The 21,010-nt window shown below is 45.8% G+C and overlaps 2 protein-coding genes across 2 annotated transcripts in view; one reads left to right on the forward strand and one right to left on the reverse strand.

Moving 5' to 3' along the window:
* Window positions 1–521: 521 nt before the first annotated feature.
* LOC115319592 lies at window positions 522–4,563 on the reverse strand. The gene is made up of 5 exons (XM_040214520.1): window positions 4,278–4,563; window positions 3,626–3,723; window positions 2,681–3,238; window positions 1,842–1,959; window positions 522–1,771 (listed from the first exon to the last, which is right to left on the reverse strand). The coding sequence occupies exons 1-5, from the start codon at window positions 4,561–4,563 to the stop codon at window positions 522–524; spliced, it is 2,310 nt and encodes a 769-aa protein (XP_040070454.1).
* Window positions 4,564–5,209: 646 nt separating this feature from the next.
* Window positions 5,210–21,010, forward strand: part of LOC120843233 (BEN domain-containing protein 5-like) — a 48,705-nt gene continuing 32,904 nt past the window's right edge. Inside the window, exons 1-8 of the mRNA XM_040214519.1 lie at window positions 5,210–5,402; window positions 5,493–5,635; window positions 5,730–5,823; window positions 5,902–6,120; window positions 6,934–7,047; window positions 9,563–9,609; window positions 9,675–9,903; window positions 9,972–10,090. Of these exons, the coding sequence (XP_040070453.1) occupies window positions 5,210–5,402; window positions 5,493–5,635; window positions 5,730–5,823; window positions 5,902–6,120; window positions 6,934–7,047; window positions 9,563–9,609; window positions 9,675–9,903; window positions 9,972–10,090 (1,158 nt within the window). The remainder of the gene's footprint in view (window positions 5,403–5,492; window positions 5,636–5,729; window positions 5,824–5,901; window positions 6,121–6,933; window positions 7,048–9,562; window positions 9,610–9,674; window positions 9,904–9,971; window positions 10,091–21,010) is intronic.

The following is a 21,010-nucleotide window of genomic DNA, read 5'->3' on the forward strand; positions in this document are numbered from 1 at the left end:
CAATCTAGACGCTCTAAGCATCTAAGAAACCCGAAATTACAATCGTGCATAGCTTATTTCCTCGTTAAAAGCATGTTCAAAAATTGCGACACGCCCTTTTTGGGAAGAATTTTCTTCCGAGTGAAGTGGTCGACGAAGGACGCTTGCCGGCGAGTTGCAAGCAATGGCCTCGCTCGCAGTGAAAAAGAGGAGTCTTATCTGAATATGTACCTATCAGACTGTCTTCGAAATGAGTTATAATAAAATCATCCAGAATTTGCACGTGCTGTTAAACTTCCATCGGTCCTCACGATGTAGTCCGTGAAAAAAAAAATCCACATGTTTTTCTATTGCCCCGAGATAAATAGGCAGGTCTGTAATATAGGACTTGGTATATGTGGGAACTAACAAATTTTAAATAATAGAAGATCAAAAACTACCTTTTTCATAAATGACTTCAGTGCCACTTTAAGGTTACAACCGGAAACTCAAACCAAAAACTGCATGCTACCTCAAACTCATTTGGAACAGTGTTGGATAATCTACGACCACTCGTACCTGTTACACAGCTGTGCAAAAATGACAGCACCATCTACATCTAAAAACATACATGGAGTTGCATTACCACGAAGCTTGTGTACTTTCTTAGTGGTTTGTTTTGTGGCAAGCTTAAGGTGCTTCACATTTCCAAAATCGGACACGTCGTAGACATACGACACGATGTACACGCTTTGGCTCCCATCGTCACCACTTGCAGAGAGTATGTGTTCTGCCCTTATGTACTCGTTCCCCAGCCTAAGAGCCGTCGAATCTCGCTTCGACGGAAGCCTGTACTGGGTTATGTGGAGCGTGTGTCCAGCAACACGCACGCGATCATACTCAGAAAGTTCCTGTGCTGAGGCCAGCTCCTCAACGAGTTCAGAGAGATACTGAGGCGGCTGTCTTGGCTTACCGAAAAGGTGAAAGTCGGTTGGCTTTTCACGTTTCTTCAATGACAGGTGTGCATGCACTTCGTCTGGGGCTATAGATTTTAGCTCAAAGAAGCTATTGCGGCGAAGAGTACGCGACAAAATCTGAAAGGGCACACCATTCGATGAAGAAACAAGCTTCAAGAGATGACCCATATTGCTTTCGAACGGGAAGCACGAGAGTGCCCACAAAGGCCCGTGAAGCAGCACAGCCTTCGGAAGGTGCAGCAGAGTATGGAGGTTAGAGGTCATCTGCGCCTTACCGTACAGGCATTCTGTCATCACTACGAATTCTGTCATCTTCTCTGTGCTGACATCAACATCTTCTTCTAGTACCACTGTCTTGGTTAACAGGTACAGAGCAGACACAGAGAGCTCAAAATGCTTGTAGTACTGTCCTGGCAGTACGTCCTTCACGCAAAGCAGACAATAATAAAAAAGCCAGCATTGCCACTCGGCCGCCTTCCAGTACCTGCGGAGCTTCAAGGCTCGTGGCGGTCGATTGGTGCATTGAGGTGGCTTCAGCTGACATAATCGTTCGCTCACGATAGACTGACGTGAAGGGTCTCCAATATAAAAGTCTTCCCCAACAGCCGAGAACCAAAGCTCAGTTAACTGGCGTGTCACGCCAAGCAGTTCACAATGCATGTAGTCCGGAGTAAAACTCCGGACTATGTCGAAGCCTGGCACATTCAGGAGTGGTGAAGGGCCTTTCACGCCGCGGACTGTACTTTTGGTCGCTGCTGCTTCAGACATGTCCGCAACCATTCCGCCCTCGGTACTGTCGGGCATCACACCGGCACTCACTGGATACTTCACGCAACCTGGACAAGCGAGAGGAAACAAGAAAAAATAAGTAACCCCCCCCAAAAAAGATCAAATTTGTTTTCTTACCATTTACACAAACTCCAGGGTGAAGGCACCAGGAACACCCGTAATAGCCATTAAACTGTATGACATTTTGCATCGCAGCCCTCGCGGGAGCATCTGGAACACATCCGATGCAGTAGACCTGAAACAAAATATGTTTATAAAACCAGCAGCTCAACTTATTCATACCATTCAATGAGCTCGTATAGAGTTCTGCAGAAACTGTCCATGACATGCAGGGGCTAGTCATAAGATTGCACCCCGAGATACCACTGTTATGTTTTTCGTAGAGATGCACAACAAACCTGATGGTGCCAAACAAGGAATCGCGAAAATGTGTAGTATAAAGTCTATAAAGTTTTCATAAGCAAGAACGAATTTGGACCAACGAAAAATACCATGTATTTTTTGGGAGCTACACTTGTATACATTAATTTTTTTTTTCTAGAAGAGCCATATTTAAAAACCGAAACTAATCTAATTTTTGCTCAAATTTGGACTACATCCGTTGGTGCATTGATCTCAAACTTTTCAAACTGGAATCAGTCATAGTATGCGAGAAAAACCTTTGTAGAGACACCATAGGACATGGCTCAAAGCTATACTGATAAGCAAATATTCCCGCAGCGTTAGAAGTGTTTGGGAGACGGGGGAATAGGCGGGAAGGAAGCAAAACGTATGCCTCCTCTCATTTGTTTACTAGAAATCTTATAAATGTCCGGGGCGGCGGTTCCCTCCTTGACCCTCTGCCTTATTGTTCTGATACCACTGCCTCCCAAGCAATGCCCACATGCAACATAAGAGCCTTCAATACTTGCATGCACTTCCACAAGAACTTCAAAAATGGCATGCAGGAAAGTTACCTTGGAGTTTACTGTTGTTCCGTCTGCATTCCAGGTAATCCCATCTTCGGCTAGTCCTTTCATTTGCGTCGCGAAGGCTTGCAGAAGTAAAGTCATGTTGGGGTGCTTTGCACCGTACCATAACAATGGTAGAATGACGGAGCGCCAGCGCAAGCACGGCGGCAGTTCGTTCAACGTCAGCTGCACAGGCCAGATGGCGTAGTTGGCAGACTTGAAGATCGGGCTGCCGTCAGCGTTCATGGAAACTGTCAAATCGTGAGGTTCACAACCGAGCTTGGCACGCTGTTGATGATAGAAGTCCCCATCAGTTACGTCTGACTTCTCTGGGGCCCTCGGTGCGTTTACATTCGCCAGGGATTCCACTAGCTTGTGTCGTACATCTTCATCTGCCAGAACCGATGACAGCTGAGCCTCCAAGGGTAGACCGACGAAATAGCAGCCTTTTGACATCAGATCCCGCCCCACGTACTGTTTTCCACACACCGAGCATGTGGGCGATATGTCCTGTCTGTTTTTCAAGGCACCCGTTGTCTTCTCTAGGAGTGTTTCGCAGGTGCACTCTAAAAAAAAGGGTATCACCTTACACCCTTTTGTCCCATATAATACACCCCAAAACTTCATTTCGACGTAGAGCGCCCTATTTTCGAACAGACGGCACCAAATTTTACCAGGAGCTTGATAACGGTGCGATATAACTTATTAAATTGCTAAAATACGTATCAAAGGCCAAAGAAAGACACTACAGAGCCTTTGCAGTACGGCCAAGAAAACTCCGATAATCATTTTTGTAGTCAATAATACGTACATCAGCTATCTTAATAAGTTGCACCACACGGCTATCAAGCCCCTCGTAAACTTTGGGGCCGCCTGTTCGATTATGGGGCGCTGTACGTCTAATTGAAGTTTTGGGGTGTATTATATGTGACAAGGGGTGTAATAATACACCTTTTTTTCTGAGAGTGTGGGACAGTAAAAGTGGAAAGTGATGTCGTCGGGGGAGGCGCTCGCAAATTTCCGGAACAGGTACAGCCGGGGACAAAAGTCTCCAGGACACGCGAGCTGCGACTGAAATGCATTGCTCTGCCATCTGTCGGCGAGTCGCCTGGTTTCGAGATCACAGAAAAGCGCATGCGCGTCCAACTCTGCCTGCCAACATGTGCGCTTTCCCGCTCTTCTGCGGCGCGGCGCCTAATTCGGAATCGGGCGCGTTGTACCGCGTCGGAGATAGCGCTTACTGACATGGCACCTATAAAGGAAGAAGTCACGGCAACTCAACTGAGCGATAAGCTGAACTGGTTATAAAGCAAGGTGCGCTGACACGGCGAAATGCGACGCAATGCCCCAGGCGGTATCTCGAATTTCAGAATATGTAGCAGACGCTCGGTCAGCCGCCAGCGCTATCTCCGAGGCGGCACCACGTGCCCGATTCCGAGTTAGGTGCTGTGCCACAGAAGAGCGGGAAAACACACATGCTTGCAGGCAGAGTAGGACGCGCATGCGCTTTTGTGTGACCTCGAAGCCTGGCGACCCGCCGGCAGATGGCAGAGCAATGCGTTTCAGCCGCAGCTCGCACGTCCTGGGGACTTTTGTCCCCGACTGTACTTACTCTCGGGAAGGCAGCTCGTTCCCAGCAGACGGTTTTGCAGCTTTAAAAGCTTTTCAATGCTGCTCCATGCCAGTCCCTCTTCAATGGCATAGTCCATTATCAGAACTAGAGCGTCCCCAACAGAAAACGAAGTTCCGTTGCCCAGTGGCGTCGCAAATTCGACGAACGGTCGATCCACGCGTGGACTGTGGTACGAGCCCCGAGCACTTTCGCGCTCGGCTGTGTCACTTTCTTCGGTGCAGCTGTCTTCCTCTGCATCGCTGGTACAGTCTGACATTCCGGTCGAAGGTAGAGTTTCAGAAGAAGGAAGAGGTGGTGTGGAGGAGCCAGTTGGCGATTTTCCAATCCTAAGCCTATGTGCTGTAGACCTCGGCATCTGCTCGTATGGGGCAGCATCCGGCTCTAGATACCGCTTCCGAGTCTTGTGCTTCGAGAGCATTTCTGTCAGCTTGTACTTGCGCAGATAAAAATTAATTGGCAAGGCAAGTCTAAACGCTGCGAGGGCGACAACACCACAAACCAACGCACGATCCGATAGATCGCAAAACCGTGACAACAAGGCCAGATTGGATTGGACAAAACCTAAAAACTGGTCAACAAATAGAGTGATGATGATGATGACACCGACCAACACTTTGGACTCACATAATTTAGTTTTAGAGCGTATCTAATTATTTCATTCTTTCCGATTGAATTGCTTTGTGTGAGATGTTAAAATATATTTATATTATGCTAGAATATCAACCTAATCAGTATTTCAAGTTGGCTACGAATCCAGTGATGCAGCCAGGAACCAGGCTAGCCAGGCGGCCAGGCCACATGAGAGCCGGAATCGGGCCTTCTTTGTTTACTTCGAAAAGTTCGGCTTTTTTTGCTTTCTTGCTCTTGACGCACGTGTATGAATATATCGAAAGTTTTCTTAAATGTACGCTCTAGTTAGATTTCTGAATGACCATGATAGGAAGATCTACACAATTCCTGGCACTAGAATTAGAGAGTTTAACCCAGCAGATGCGGAAGACTTCGATTCCCAGCTGGTGTATTCTGCACTTCGGGACGATCCTGACAGTGAAGAGACCAGCGGACATTATCCTGCACAAATCTTAATGATGGCAGGTGAGACTGTTTACTTCTGAAAATCCATTTTTTGTTTCAAACCTGACCATGTAAAATAGACGCTTAACTATCGCGTCAAACTTTTCTCAGAGACTCAAGACGCGCTGCGAGAAAAACAGCTTTCCAAAAGGATACGAAAAGCAAGAATTCATGCTTCTGAGTACGAGAATGAAGAAGGAAGTGAGCCAGAGCAAGTGAAATCCCAATCAACCGTGCCGCGCAAGGGGAAGGCGGTATGTTTCGAACTGGGATCGAGAGGCCTGGATCAGTAAATAGATCAATGCTCTGATTGTATATAAGCGATTAATCTACTTTCAGGAACAAAAGAAACAGAAGGAGCAGCAGCAAGCTGCGAAAAGCAAAGCATATGCTGGAATCCTTAAAGCCCAGCTTGAGAATGTCAAGCAAAAAAACAAGGAGTGTACTGGCATTACCGTATGTGCATATCTATTCAGATTTTATGCACATCCAACTTATAATGTGCTCTATATTAACTGAGATTTAACATCTTTGCAGGCTCCCAAGAGATATAAACGAAACAGTGACACCGACGAGAGTGGTACAGACGACTGCCTTGTGGCATCGTCAGAACTGGCGCTGGCCAAGAAAGATGCCGGGCACCGGCGGCAGCGCTACAAAGAAAAGTGCCTGGAGAATGCGAGGCTTCATGAAATTATCAAATCTCAACAAGCATGCGTTGATGGGAAGCTCCTCTCAAGTAGGGTTAACAGAATTTTATTTTTGTGTGTTGACGCTTGCTAACGGTTTCTAGTGATCAATATATGGTAGCTAGAAAATCCTAGCCTTTGCCATAGGGATACTAAGGGGAGATTGCATGAAAGAAAGTGGTGGAAAGGGAAGGCAGTGTCCTGCTTTGATACATGAGGCCCTTATTTATACCAGGAATATAAGTGCCATGCAGGTATTGATCACATATGTGTTAAGAACAAGCATTGTTTTTGTCCTATAGGAAACACATGAATTAGTGAAGTAAGGAATAAAACATCAAACAAAAAAGTACTGTTTGCATAGTGCAATTGGTAGGATCAGTTATTATCAAGTTGCTTTGGAACAGATATTCTTTTTTAGGCCTGTCAGCTTGGCAGATGATCACTCTTGAGTAGAGCAACGTTCGAGCTCGGCAGTTTTGCCGTATTAGGCAAGGGCTGGTGTAGTGTGCCATATCTTTTTAAGTCGTATTACTACCAGGCTTCATATTCATACCTATTCATACAGGCTTTATAATACTAATCTATCCATACAGAAAGTGAGATGCTGATGATTGACCTGTGTCAATCATCTGCATCCACAACCATCGGCCTGTCCGCCAACATGCATGCGTCGCTGGAAGCACCTCATGCAAGACTTGTTCTCGTTGACGCGTCGTTGCACGAGCATATATATGATGATGTTAATTCAAAGTTGCATGGCATTGAAAACATATAGGAGCATGCATCATATTGGGCTCTTTGACAATGCGGCTATATTCTAGGGTGATTGGGCGAAAATAAAGCTTTTTACTATGTTTTAGTGCACAGACTACTGGAGGAAGTGAGAGACCAGCCACTAAGCAAGGCTCGACTTCTGAACAAAGAACAGCAACAGAACAAGTCCCAAGCACTCGGAAATGATCAACCCATCCTCGGTAAGTTGGTTCATTGACTTATTTGGTGATGATATATGCAAAAATGCAGCTAGGTGTTTTATTGGAGTCACCTCAGCTACTCCAATAACTCACAGGGATGCTGCTAAAGGAGGATTGAGGTTAAATGAAGTTTGAGAACTTCCATTAGCAGCTACAAAGTGTAGCCCTAAATCAACCGATGTATTGCGAATAACCTGTCCATGTACATGGTAGTGTTTCATTTCTGCAACAAAGCAAGGAAAACACTTGGCGGAAGCAGATTTAAAGCTGAAGTGAATAGAAACATAAATGTTCTCTTAATGACAACAACAAGGAGGCATCTGTGCTGGGCAACAGGCTAGCTGTATTCGAAGTGCCTTGATGGCAGGAAGTTTTCAGTCTCCGAGCTTACCATCATGGCTGCCCCATTCAGGTAGCCGGGACACCATTCCCAACTGGAACCTTATTGAAACATCTGGTTGCCATGTGATTTATAAACTTAAAAATCTGAAGTTCGGTTTGCTTGCCTGTGGTGAAAAGCCATTGTATGGTAATTGGCTAGTGAATAATGGTATGACTTGTAGGAATCCAGAACAAAGGGCTTATAAAACTTGTGAGGTCAAGGGGCCCACCGCCTGAGTGGTCGCCGCGCCGGCTTTGTTTGCAGAAAATGTGCAGCTACAGAGGTCGTGTGAAGATGTTTTCAGCTGGACACGTTGTGGCTTCCCTGGCTCTGGTCAGTGCAGCGGGTTGTAGCCTTCAATACGAACACTCACTTGACCCCACTATGTGGGAACCCATCTTCTCAATAAATGCTGGTTTGGGTGAACATTGAATCAGTGTGGCTATACAGTTTCCGTAAACAAACTCAGCACAGCAACTGCTAAGACAGTCAGGAGGCTGCACAATGACAGCGTCAATGTTTGCGAGTGTTTTTATAATGACCCCTTTTGTTCTGGAGCTTACCATGTGTACACGTTTGTGTGCTTGCATGTTTTTTTGGGTTTTTTTCACAACTCTTTATTTTGTTTACTCTGTATTTTGTGTGTATTTCAATTGTGTGTGCTTAACCCAGTAGGCCTTTGAGCTGTTGGTTAGCACAAGAAAAAATTAAACATTGATTGATTGATTGATTGATGGAATATGCATCAAAATACCATTTCATTGCATTTCAGACGTTGCAATAGCATGTAGTGACGAGCGTGCCTCCCCAGCAGGCTCCAATGCAACATGGGCACTACCGCCATCGCCTGGTAAAATTATTTTGATAGTTTCAGTAGAAAGTTAGCTCGTATTTCTTCTGAAAGAATTTGAGGGTGAATATCAAAATGTAACTTAATGACAGTATCACGTATTCCAGATGCTGCAAAGAGGCTCCCACCAGTGGTTGACCGCATCGCAGTGGCTGCAAGCTTCAGGACGCCTTCAGGCAGCAACGGAGAGCGCCTTGTGCAGAACCAGCGCCCGGAACTGCCTAGGGTTGCTTATGGTAACTATTGGCCTTGTTGCCAGCTTTGTGGCTTTGACATACTCACTGATAATTGCAGCTTGCTTCTCTACACTTTTAATAGCTTGGTCTTTAATGCTAATCACAAATAAACTAGGGGTGTGCAAATATTCATAACTTCTAATAATGGCTACAATACTGCCCTATTTGATTTAGTGTATGAAATGAATAGTTGTTTCTCCAGTTTCTAGTATTTCTCAAAGAGTCAGAGTCAGTGTTGGAACTGTTACTTGCCACAGCTTTACTTTCACATGCCCTTACTGAAGGCCTGCCATACATGCCGTTAGATGTCACTAAGCTCTTTCGATTAGGTTCCCTATATACTGGATAAAAGGTTTAGGTTCCCTACTACCGAGGCATAATTGAACCAGCTGTACCAGTTTGTCTCTATGTGTACGGTGCTGTTGTATCTATCTACTCCTACGCCTACGGCTAACTGCACACTTTTTCTCAACACTTATCTCGAACGCTCTGAATCATAATCTCCAGCTGCTTCTGTCTCAATCTGGTTTGCGAAAATGGATGTGATTACGAGGAAAGCAACTGTGCAAGAGGATTTTTTTCTCTACAAAGTTTTTTGTGGTCTGTGATGCCATATGAGCTGTTCGTTGTTGCTGTTCTTTTTTTTCTTTCTTACTCACAGACTTTATACTCATCATTCCAGTGTCTTTTTTCACGATTTCTAGAATGTTTCCACAGTTACGCCAAACTCCTGCCAAACTTGCTCATTGTGCTAGTTTTTGTCCCTATTTATTCCCACCTTATAATTTAGTCATTTTCATCTAGCCTTCTGCTGTCACAATGGTTTTCTAGGAAACTGTAACAAGCTCTATTATGTATAAGCAGTGTATCCAATGTTTGAAATCTATTCTAAAATTATTCTAATCATACACTATTTGGTTTCAAAAATCACTATTTTACACACCCTTATAAAGAAATGAATGTGCATGTTCCCGAATTAATTGCCCTTATTTCATATTGATAGAAATGAGCGAAAGCTAAAAAGTTTTTTTTTTTTTTTACTTGCAGAGTGCAGTCCTGGAGCACCAAATTTCAGTTCATGTGGCAATGGCAGGGTAAGCAAATGTTTTATTTAGTCATGCTTTCTCAAAGTAATGCCTGAATTTCGCTCCTTTTGCAGTTTCACTTGAAGGATGGCGTCACCATCAGCGAAGTACAGGCCGATAATATATTTGACTCTAAGAAAAACAAGCCTGCACTAGCAGTCAAGGAGATTGCACAGGCCCTGTGGGGCTCAGAATTGCTTGCACAGAGGACCTATGGAGGTAAAGTGGCCCCCATAGACAGGAATAATCCTGATGCGAAGCCACGGAAGGAGCTCAGCCCAAACAAAGTGTCCCTCGTCATCAGTGAGAATACTTTAAACATGCTTCCTTGCATTTCACAGTACATATATGATGGTCATACTACTTTTCAGGAACACTCAGCCACTGGGGAATGGCGAAGAAGATTGATGTGGCTCCGGCACTTGCAAACCTCTCGACCATACTGTCCGAAAAAATACAGGATGCGAGAACAGGCATGAAGCGCCGGAGCGCTTTACAACAGACCACTTAGTGCGGCTCGAGACCTTTGTGCGCGAGGCATTCGTCAACAGGCAGCATTGTGTATCTGTTTTCTTTGATTTAGACAAGGCCTATGACACCACTTGGAAGTATGGCATCTTGCACGAACTTTTTATGTACGGATTACGCGGTAGAAGGCTTCAGTGTATAAAGAGCTTTCTGTGTAAACGCACTTTTAGAGTTCGGTTGGGAACAACATTATCAGACTGGTTTGTTCAAGAGAATGGTGTTCCTCAGGGTGAAGTCCTTAGTTCCACACTCTTTGCAATAAAAATTAACTCTCTTAGCAAAGTCATTCCTCCTTCAGTATCTTACTCGCTGTATGTCGATGACATTCAGATATCTGTAGCGTCATGTAATATGTCTAGCTGTGAGCGGCAGCTACAACTGGCCATAAATAAAATGACTACATGGGCTGATGAGAATGGTTTTAGGTTCTCTCCGGATAAAACTGTTTGTGTTCCTTTTTCTTTAAGGCGTGGCCTCTGTTTAGATCCTACACTTCTGTTAAATAGAAACAACATTGCTGTCAAAACGGAGCACAAGTTTCTAGGAAAGAAAGGAGGGGAGTTCGAGGGAGTTAGACGGCGTGACAACACACAGCGTGCGCTAGCACCCCTTCGGAAGGAATATCCTCTCTCAAAGAGAAGGAGCGAGCAAGGGGAAAGAGAACGGGCTGCTACAAGAGTCCCCTGGGGATTCGAAAGGATTATGGGAAGGGGAAGCCTTCCCTCGGGCCAGACTTCCTTTCCGAAGGGGGAACGTGGATGACTAGCCACGAGAAAGTTAAATCCGATCCTGGAGTTTATGCGTTTACTTTACTTCTTTTTTCTTTTTTGCTTCACAGATTCTTTGAAATTGCTGACGTTCCCTTTTCCTTCTTTTTTTGTTTTTTTACGTTTTCCTATTTACTTCCAAGTTCAAAAAGTTACCTGACTGTTTCATAGAGGGCGCTGGCGGGCAGCAGAGTTGCGCGTTCATGCATGGCATGTGGATACAGCTCCTCACGTGATTGAATTCAGCGAATAGCAGCGCCGCGCGTTCGAGGCGCGCGGCGCGCTCAAAGGCCGGGGAACGTACGCCGGGGCGCTTGTAACGTCTACTTTGCTGCACGACACTTGATACGGCTCCTCACGTGATCGGATCTCGGCGAATAGCGGCGAGGGCGGCACGCGGCACGTGGAATCAAAGGCGCAACTCTGGCTCCCGTAGGTAGCCTATACAGGAACTCTAGATCGACAGACCGACACACCATGCCGTGGCTTACATTTTGCAAGATCAAGTTTTTACAAGCTTACGGTTGAGCATGTAACCTTCAAAGGAGGTTTAGATTGGTCTTGTTTACACTTCTGATACAAATGTCTTTGACGCAGGTCTGATCCGGTAAGATAGAGGACACAAACCAATGTGAGACAATCTGGGTAGCTAAAACGATAATAAAAATATCTCGCCATTAATTTGTTTAGCTGTGGGAGACACTGAAAGGTGCATTCCGGAGACAACCAATTTAGTCAGCTGCACGCACTGGCGACCGAAAAACTTTTAACTTAAAAATATATAGCAAAACGATAAAATCGTGGAAAAAGCGTGGAGACAGCATTTATTCTAGATTTGAAGTTCCGCGGGCACGACGTTTTTGCGAACTCTCGAAGCTTACCCAATATTGAATTCATACCGCGTTTTATAAATCGTACAAATAAATTGCAAAATAAAAAGCCCGCGACCATACTCATTCAGGGCACAACTTTTCACAAAGTTTTTGTTACACAGCGCCCTACCTCGCTCAACCGAAGTTATTAGTGCTGAGGAGTCAGGACATCGTCGGAATTTTTCACTTGGTATGATGACCCTCTCTGTTCGCGTTAGGATATTTTAGGGTAAAAACTTCTGGGAGCCATCTTTTTTTTTTTCATTTTGTCAGTTTAAGAAGTTTCTTGACTGCTTCATGTACGGCGCTGGCGTACTGCCTGGTGGGCCGAGACGCCATTCCGTAAATTACATTTTGTGTGTTATAGTTTCGACAAGCTTACGGCCCTGGCGTAAGCTGCGAGCAGATTTTAGGTCGTTTTCGTTTATTATGTCCCTGTTATACGAGGGATCCGACCGAATAGAGGTAACATTACAACGTGAGACGGGCTGGGAGGTGGATCGAAAACAAGAATATTTAAAGGGGCGATGGAATGATTTTAATGTTCAAGGAATTTGCAGCTTGTAATTTTTGTATCGTTTATCTTAAAAAAAAAATAGAAATCACATCGATTTTTTTTTTAAATATCGCGATTCCCTTTCGTTACATGCAAAGCAAAAAACGGTAATATCTCGGGTCTTTAAACCACGTGCGGCGGCTGGTGTGACGGATGTTTGGGTACATCTGGGTGAGTTTTCGCGACGCCATCTGCATGAGGCGCACAAAACCATTCTCTATGATGCTGTGGTGAAAGAATGCGAACACATGCACGTTCAGACACAAAAGGGACGATGAAAGGGGGCTCGACCTTAAAAAGACTATTTACAGAACCCAGACACACAGGTTAAACCTGTGCTGCTGCTTTTATGCGAATGACTCTGGTGTAGATACCTGTGTCTATTTCCACTTTCAAGTCTAACAGGATGACGCCATTCCACGCGGGTACGAATGAGTGCAAAAGGCTCATCTTGAAAAATCAGATTGTTGGAACAGTGTCGTGTATGAAATATCTCTAGCTTGTGGGTCTACGTATGTAGGTCAAACATAAAGACGCATTAACGACAGATTAAATGAGCATAAAAGGAATGCCAATACCAATACAACGACCTTTGAAATAGCTAAACGCGTTCACGAGCAACTCTGAAGTTGTGGTTGGGGCCCTTTTTTATGGAATAAAGTGTACAAAATACAAAACATGACTTTTTTTTTGCAGGGTTGTGTTTTTATTTTTTGCTTCACGATTCCGGGTTCTGTTAGGGATTGTCTCTCTAAGTTTTCGATGTGTCAAAGTTAGAAAATAGGCTTACAATGTGTTGTACTAGGTTTAGGGTTTCATGACGCAAGTTATCGGGAAGGGGCGCGGCATGGCAGCACAGGGAGGGCGCTCCTGAACGATAGAAGGTGGCCTGCAGGCGGACATTCCCCAGAAGAGAAACAAAGGTCCCGAGCCCCGCAAGTTCACTTTTCCCCGCTTCTCTGGCGTTCATGTCCGCCCATCGTCTTTTCTGCGTCCCGATCAATATTATAACGTTAACAGAACGCCCGTCCACATTTCGCTTTAGTGCGATGACCGGCTATTCAGATGCTTGTTTTACAGCAATCTAGGAATCCCACGCATTCATCGAAAGTTCGAAACACATGCTCCAAAAACAAAACAAAAACAGCACTGTGATTAAGTTTAACAAATTCCGTTTATGTTTTCGGGTGTTTGCTGCAATGCACTCTATTTGACATGTCACAAACTCAAAGGTATGTACATATTTTCTGTGAGGAGGTCTAGGCAGTCGAAAGTTGTTCTGGATTGAAACTGTTCCTACAGTAGACGGATAGTTTCGCCACCGCAGTGCGGAAGCTGACGTGGGATCTTAACGTTCATCATGCAATAATAATAAATTTTGCCATGAAACGATACTGAATTTAAAGATTAAGCACTTCAAAAAAGAATGCTGACAGAAGTATGTGAACTTTATGCTCACATGCAATGCCTCTGAACTGTGCGTTTTTTTTTTTTGTTTTTTTTTTTTGTATAGTTTTAAAAGTACAAGCGAACTCCTCTTGCAGTCGCTCCTACGCAAAGCTTGCTGACGCAGTTTCGGGAAACCGGGATGTTGATATACCACGGGTATACCTTCTGAACTGTCGTGACGGATATTTGAATGGGGTGCATGTGTTGGACTCGAGCACTGCGTTGGCACTGCACTTAGGCTTAGCCGCAGTCGATGCCTTGCGGGACATTCAAATTTTGGCTCGAGCTCAATCACTGCAGTGACGGCCGGAACAGCGAAATGTACGAAGTGGGGAGTGCGTACGGAGTGCGAAGTACGGCGCGTGCACCTTTCATTCACAACCGCTGCGCATTGCTGTAATGATCATTCGCGGCACATCATCTACAAGAAATACATAGGGCGGGCGAGCTGGTTAGAAAAGAACATGCTGTATTTGCAAACCCTGGGACGGAGAGAATTGAAAAAAATAGACAACACAGCTCATTGTCTCAAACTTGTGGCCGCTTTTTCTGTTCAAAGTGCAAGAGCAAGTTGTTTTTATTAAACATTTTCTGCGACTACTCGTGCGTGGCCAGAAGTGCTAATAACTGTTTGATAGGTTATAAACTGGAGGTATCTGACGATAGTAGGAGAACAGTTTTATTGTCCCTTTATCGCACTCCTGTACGATGATAATCCGAATCCAATGGGGCAGTGGCCGGGATCTAAATCGGTAATTGCATAAATATACGTTTCTCAAAGCAAATTTTTTTTTATACACAAGACGTGCTGCAATATACAGGACGTCAGAACAAGTCTGGTCAGTGTTTTATTAATTGCTCTGCTCTCCCATAAAATCACGATGGAGAATACATTGCGCGGTCTAAAGAAGACGAAGTAATTATGAAAACTAACGTCAAGGTGATCTCACCCGAGGCTCTAAAATGTTTTCGCTGACGCTTTCCCGGCGTACGCTCACAATGGAGGCAGGTGCGCCAGGACCCGGCCGCTCCTTATAATCCCTTACGTCCTCCAACCCGATTTCGCTAAGCTAGGGGAAGGACGGACTCGACAGGTTTGTTGTTCCCTTCTGCCCTTGGATGGGAATTGACTTTCCTCTAAAGTCCCGTTCACAGCCGTGTCATCCCGTACCCTTATGGCGTCACCGGCGACGTGGTACGGCTACGGGTGTTGTAAAAAAAGAAGAAAAAAAAAGGTTATAAAAAAGAAAAAGAAACAACTAGAGGTTCAGGGCGAGAGAAAAGTACGCTGGGGAGGGGGAAGCAGGCGGAATGGTGGATAGAAGGGATGTTCCTTCCTCTCCGCTCCAGCAATCCGTCTGCTTCCTCCCCCCGTCCTACCTTCAACGGCGTCCGCCAGTGTCACTTGTTCGTGATTTACAAGACATCTACACACTAAAAATTTCAACACCCATGTTCGTGTTAAAAGGGTGTTTTTCCGAGCTCACACCCTTCCTACACCATTTTTACTTGATTTTTGAATATTCAAGGGTGTACGGAAAGGCCTACACCCTTCGTACATCCTTTTTACACCCTACGGCTACCGAAATCGTGTTAAGAGGGTGTTGCGGTGGTACACCCATGATTTCCGAATCGTCGAACTCGGAAACCGCCGAATTGCAGACATAAGCGCCGACAGCAGAAGTCAAGAAGCAGCCTGCTCAATTTAGAGGATTTCGTGAAGTTCAAGTAAGCACAATGGGCAGCTGACATCCAAGCCAAGCCAACGCTCAAGTTGTTTTCAAGCCAGATGAATGCCGGCGTTGTGTACAAGCTCCTTGGTTGTTTACGTGCAAGCGACCACGAAAATATCATCGGTTACTCACGCACTTCTGCTCAGAATGGTGAGACCACATCGGTTCTATTATGATACATTCCGTCTCATCCTGAGATGTACTAAAGCGAAGGCTAGACGTGCGAGACGGTTCGGGCTCACAGCTTTACTGTGAGCCTGTACCGTAAAGGTCGGTTCCGACACTTGCGTTTGAGTGTGTTTGCCTGCGTTGCATTTAGAACCGAAAACGAGTCACCGGCACATCTGTGCTTCGTATGAAGCGTGGATTCCAATTCAAAGAATCATCTTGGCACGCGATATAAGCAGCAGGGATGTCCTGGTTTCTCGCAGCCGCAACGCGGTCAAACGCAACTGTTTGAACCAGGCTTTACGTGGTTGTCCTGGGCTTGTCCCTCGCGCTTTATTCTTTCGATTTTAAGTATTCATTTTCAACTCGCTCGCTTTTACCAGTACTAGTAGATACTCAGGCTGCACGAGGGTTCGCGCAGTGCGACCATCTAGCGATGCTATGAGCTTGTGCTCGAGCCTTGGCTTTAATGCATCTTAGTGGGGAAGGCAATCATCGGGGATATATGACACACGATGATGCCAAGTCTGTTCACGGCGGACTCTCGTGCTGCTCTGATTGGAGGAGAAGGGGCGTGTAAAAAATTGGCAAATGGAACATGGTTAGCGACAGCGCAAATATATGTTGGAAAAAGTTCAGAACGTTAAAGTGCAGCAGCCTGAAACTTTGGAGTTAAGCAATTAGAGAATCATTTGAAGACATCTTTAGAGGTTCAGCCTTCTCTCCCCCCACACCAATATCGAAGGCTGCTAGGATATTGGTTCAGGCTAAGCCCTCTGTCTTTCAGTCAGCGAACTCGAGCCGTTCCACCTGACCTTGTTATTTCATAACAGATATGTTAGAAAATGGAATGCAGATTTTCTTTACACGGCCAAAACATAAAGTGTTATCAAATAATACCTGCCATATTCATATTCTACATTTACAGACCGGGGCTGCCCCGCCTGTGGAGGGTGAAGATGCGAGCAGCCTCGAAGCCCACCAACAGTGGCTGTGTGCTGAGAGCGAAAGCTGGTGCCTGACGAAGGCCAGATTGATCTTCGAAAGGATGCGACTGCCTGCAAATGGCTACATGTGTTGATATTGATGGGCATATAGACTGCAAAGAATGCTTATCCCTACCTGATGGATGCTAGGAGGGTATGCATTCCACATTTTTTTACTGATCTCTACAACAATTGCTAAATTGCGCTTCCCCGCTCCGTGATTGCGGCTGCCGGCTGACCATCTTGGGACACGGAAAATTAACCTTTTGGAGCGTTGCAGAGGCTGGCCGGCAGCGTGCTGCAGACATGTTTTTTGCTCGTTTGTCGTCATTGGGAGCGTTAAAGTGGCCCTGCAATAACTTTTGGACTGGTTTTTAATTTGGACCGAACCTGAGCGCACTGAACGTAGTAATTTAAAAAAACTTTTCTCCAATTTCGCTTTATTTTAAAAGTTATAGGCAAATTAGACTTACAAAAACAAGCAAAAAATAACATCCTTCATGACGTCGTAGGTCCTGGTTTGAGTGGCCGTGAAGTAGTGAGCTCATCGAGCACTCACGGCTGCCGCACTCAGTGTTGACGGCTCGAGAGGGTGCCACTAAAGCACGTGTTGACTAGGCTGTATGAAGTGGGCGGCCAGGCCAGCTCGCATTGTATTTGCCGCGCGATTAAAGACTAATTCGGCATAACACTTCATTGGCCACAAACGACGGTAAACACGGGGTAAAGATCAGTTCAGAACGGGAGCCACTTCGCGCTGCCATACCGCCAAAGGGTCAAATCGCCAGCCAAGCCCGCGCCGAAAGCCTTGGGAACGCTCGGAACCGGTCGGATCCTCGAGCCAGTATACGACCGCAGCGCCACCGCGTACATCCGGGACCTTTCTAAGCCCATTGTTCGTCGGAGCCTCATCCCACTACGCCTTTCTAGTACAGTAAAACCTCGTTATAACAAAACGGGATATAACAAAGCAATCATAATTCCCCTTGCTTGCTAATAGTGGGAAGAAATGGACATTGGCTATAACAAACTAATGGTTATAACGAAATAATTACGACCGCTCCTTCAACTTTGTTATAACGAGGTTTTACTGTATGCGCCGTTTTTTTCACCGCTTGGTGGCGGGTTTGTCGACGGGTCTTTTCTTGTTTCCGTACTTTATAAACTGCATTTGTTTCTTTTCTGATCTAAAATACTGAACAAAAACTACTTTCATACATAATTGAAACGGTTCACGACACTTATATTTTGTATCGACTAAAAAAAAAGCTTTTAGCGGCTCTGACCAGTAGTAAGCCCAGGACCAAAGACATCACATATTCCGCGCTTTCGGCAACGCGGGTCGCCCTCGTAGGTGGAGGAGGTTTCCGCGTCGTCCGGTTAAAATATGACGCACTGATATTTAGTTATTCTCTCCGTGCCCGCTGGCTTACCCGAACCCAAAGAGACGTGGAAACCGCAAAAGAGGTAGACGCTTAAGTATGATTGCAGCTCCCCTTTAAGTCCACACTCCTTTACCCCTACTCTGACGCTCCGAGTTTCATACTCCAGGCACAGCAACTAAACGGCGCATGGCGTACAGGAGCGCGACACACCGAATCTATTGACAAGCCGCACAAGCTCCTTCCCACCGCACGGTTATGACGAACCTGGCATCCCGTGGATACGGGTGGGAGAAGCCAAAATTATTTCGGTGGTAAATTAATTAAAGCCAGTGTAGAGCGGCAGGGTACAAAGTAAAAGAGACGGCGACGTTATGAAGTTTCTACGAACGTTTAAGTATTTCTTAGAGGTTTGGAGACTCGCTTCGAGCACGTGCGGGGAAAGGCACCTTGGCTGATCTATTTATTGACCGTGCAAGCTGTTTATATTTGAATTAAAGACAACATTCTTGAACTTGTTTGTCGACGCACGAAACCCTCACACTTGCCAGATATTTCGTGGTTCCATATTGCAGCGAGACGGAATGCGATGGAAGCTGTTGATGTGCTATGCCGATACCGGAACACTGTCGTTCAATAGATAGCACGTCAATTTGTTTCAGGCGAGACATGAACATGATGTTTCGGCTTTCCATTCGAAGTATCTTGATTCTCCGGGCAAAGCATCCTAGAAAGGGCAGCGCTCCGACTGTCTTCTCATCTCAACAACTTTTCTGTCGCTGTGCTGTCGGTAACCTTCCGTTCAATAGACGAATTCGTTTTCAGGCGAGATGCACGAACAAACCTTTCCCGCAATGCTAACTGATGCTTCGGCTTTCCAATCTATGTATCTTTATTCGCTGCAGCTGGACTAAGCAGTTTAAAAAGGGCAGCCGTCCCACTGTCTTCTCGGCCGGCAACGTTTCTGTCGCCGAGCTATCAGCACGCTCGTTCGATAGATCACTTTGTTCTCAGGCAAGGCACATGAACAAACCTTTTCCGGAATGCTAATTGCTGTCTTGGCTTTCAAATCAAATTGTTTTTACCTGCTGGATTAACCACTAATGACTGAAAAGGAGCAGCTGTCCGGCTACGCCTTTTGTTTCAACAATCTCAACAATGGCACAGCCATCTTGTTTGTGGACGTGACATCACGGAGCGCAAAGAAGTCACTTGTGCTCCAAGAAATGCTCGGAGCACGAAGAGCACGCTCGAGTGTCAGTCTCCGGCGGCGCTCCCCTCTGTTTAGTGAAAGGAGCGCCAAACGCTCGCAATGTGTAAACTATAAGAATTTCCTTTGAAATCGCATAAAATGTTTTGCAACAGCGCGGCACCGCAAGAAAAAGGCACAACTTGTCGAACGTCGAGTCTCGCCGGTCTTGCGGCGTGATCAAAGCTTCCTGGGCCTGCCAAACTGCTGCGTCTCTGTGCCTTTTCACGCTTGGATACTTATCAAGAATCGATGCCATGGCAGAGCTTTGAAGGTATGTCGCACATAGGCGTCTTCTCTATCACCCAGCTGTTCCAGCGAGTTGCTATCAATAGGAAACGAAATCGGTGGTTGCTATTATGGATTAACCATGGCTATGTTCCAAATCTATTTAAATGGATCACATGACAGCACAAATAGAGCAATGCTGTGGAAGAAGGTAGGTTTTCGAAGGCAAAAGTATGAAGCGGCGATATCTGAAGTTTTTCAAACGTGGCCCGTCCATATGGTTGTGTGCAATCTGTCGTCGTCGCCATAGCTTCCTACCCCTCCTTTGTCGCCACTGGATCATGCCCGCTTCTGGACTGCAAGTGCCGCAAGTTACAAATACAGTCGTAAGAGTAAAGTAAAATGCTGCTCCAGAGGCACATGCATCTTCATGCTCTTTGCACTCACGAAACAAATCCACACGGCGTTAATTCTTGATCGGTATTCAAGCGTGCGAAGACAAAGATGCAGCACTTTGGCATGCCAAGGAAGCTTTGATCATGCCGCCAGAACGGTAAGACTTGCGTTAGACGAGTTGCCCCTTTTTCTTGCGGTGCTGAGCTTTCGTAAAAATTTCCACGTGTTCTCAAACGCAATTCTCACCGTTCGGGGTTTTAACAAACTTCTTCGGTAAATGACGACGAACGAGCAGAAAACATGTCTTCAGCTTACTGCCGCCCAGCCTCTGCAACGCTCCAAAACGTTGACTGACAATCTTTGTCCCAAGGTGGCCATCCGGTGGCCGCACCTGAGCTGCAACGACCAAGCGGAGACACGCGATCCAGCAAATTGTCGTGGAGATCAATGGTATTGCTTGCACGGAGTACTATTAGTCTTCAGAGCAAACACAAGTGTCGCTGCGGTCGCCACATCTTGATTGGGTCAGGTGTACCGTGACGTCTGGTGACAGACTCCGCTTCGCGTTCTGGCATCTGGCTGGCTTCCCTGCGCCCGTTTCCTCGCGATCGGAGGTTTGTGATCATGCTGACCTACTGTTCAGCGCTGCAATGCAATTTCCAAAAAGAAGCTGGTATCATATTCTACCACCCGAAAACTTTGAGATTAAAAAGAGCATGGACAGTCAGACTAAGGATGGGAAAGGCACCGTCAACATCGGCCGTTGTGAGCTGTAAGCACGTTGAGAAGCGGGGCTTCGTTTACCCAGTGTAAAAGGCGCTGGGTGAGACTTATGCCGACAGAATTTTCATAGCTTTTCCAACCGTGTTTGTCACGTTTACCCTTATAATTGGGTTATAAGTATGGAAAGCTATCGGTGGAGGCAACTCCCGTCGATGAACCCCCCCGCCCCCTCCACACGATATAAGGCGGTTGTGCAAGGGGTTGTGGAAGCGGCGGTGTAAGTGTTTCAGACACTGAAATTCTGTTCTTTGCAGATTCATGAGTTAAGCACGAGACACATGCGCGAAAAATCCATCCGATCCGACGTCCGATT

Source organism: Ixodes scapularis, unplaced genomic scaffold, assembly GCF_016920785.2.
Source record: "Ixodes scapularis isolate PalLabHiFi unplaced genomic scaffold, ASM1692078v2 PGA_scaffold6__148_contigs__length_123643588, whole genome shotgun sequence".
Taxonomy (NCBI): Eukaryota; Metazoa; Arthropoda; class Arachnida; order Ixodida; family Ixodidae; genus Ixodes; species Ixodes scapularis.

What these genes read in the sequence shown, in the direction of transcription:
- LOC115319592 (XM_040214520.1), bottom strand. Translation starts at nt 4,563, where the DNA reads ATGTCAGACTGTACCAGCGATGCAGAGGAAGACAGCTGCACCGAAGAA. An exon ending in CCTTCCCGAGAGTAAGTACA is followed by an intron (nt 3,724 to 4,277) that starts GTCGGGGACAAA and finishes CGTGTCCTGGAG; the next exon opens with ACTTTTGTCCCCGGCTGTAC. An exon ending in CCCTGGAGTTTGTGTAAATG is followed by an intron (nt 1,772 to 1,841) that starts GTAAGAAAACAA and finishes TCGCTTGTCCAG; the next exon opens with GTTGCGTGAAGTATCCAGTG.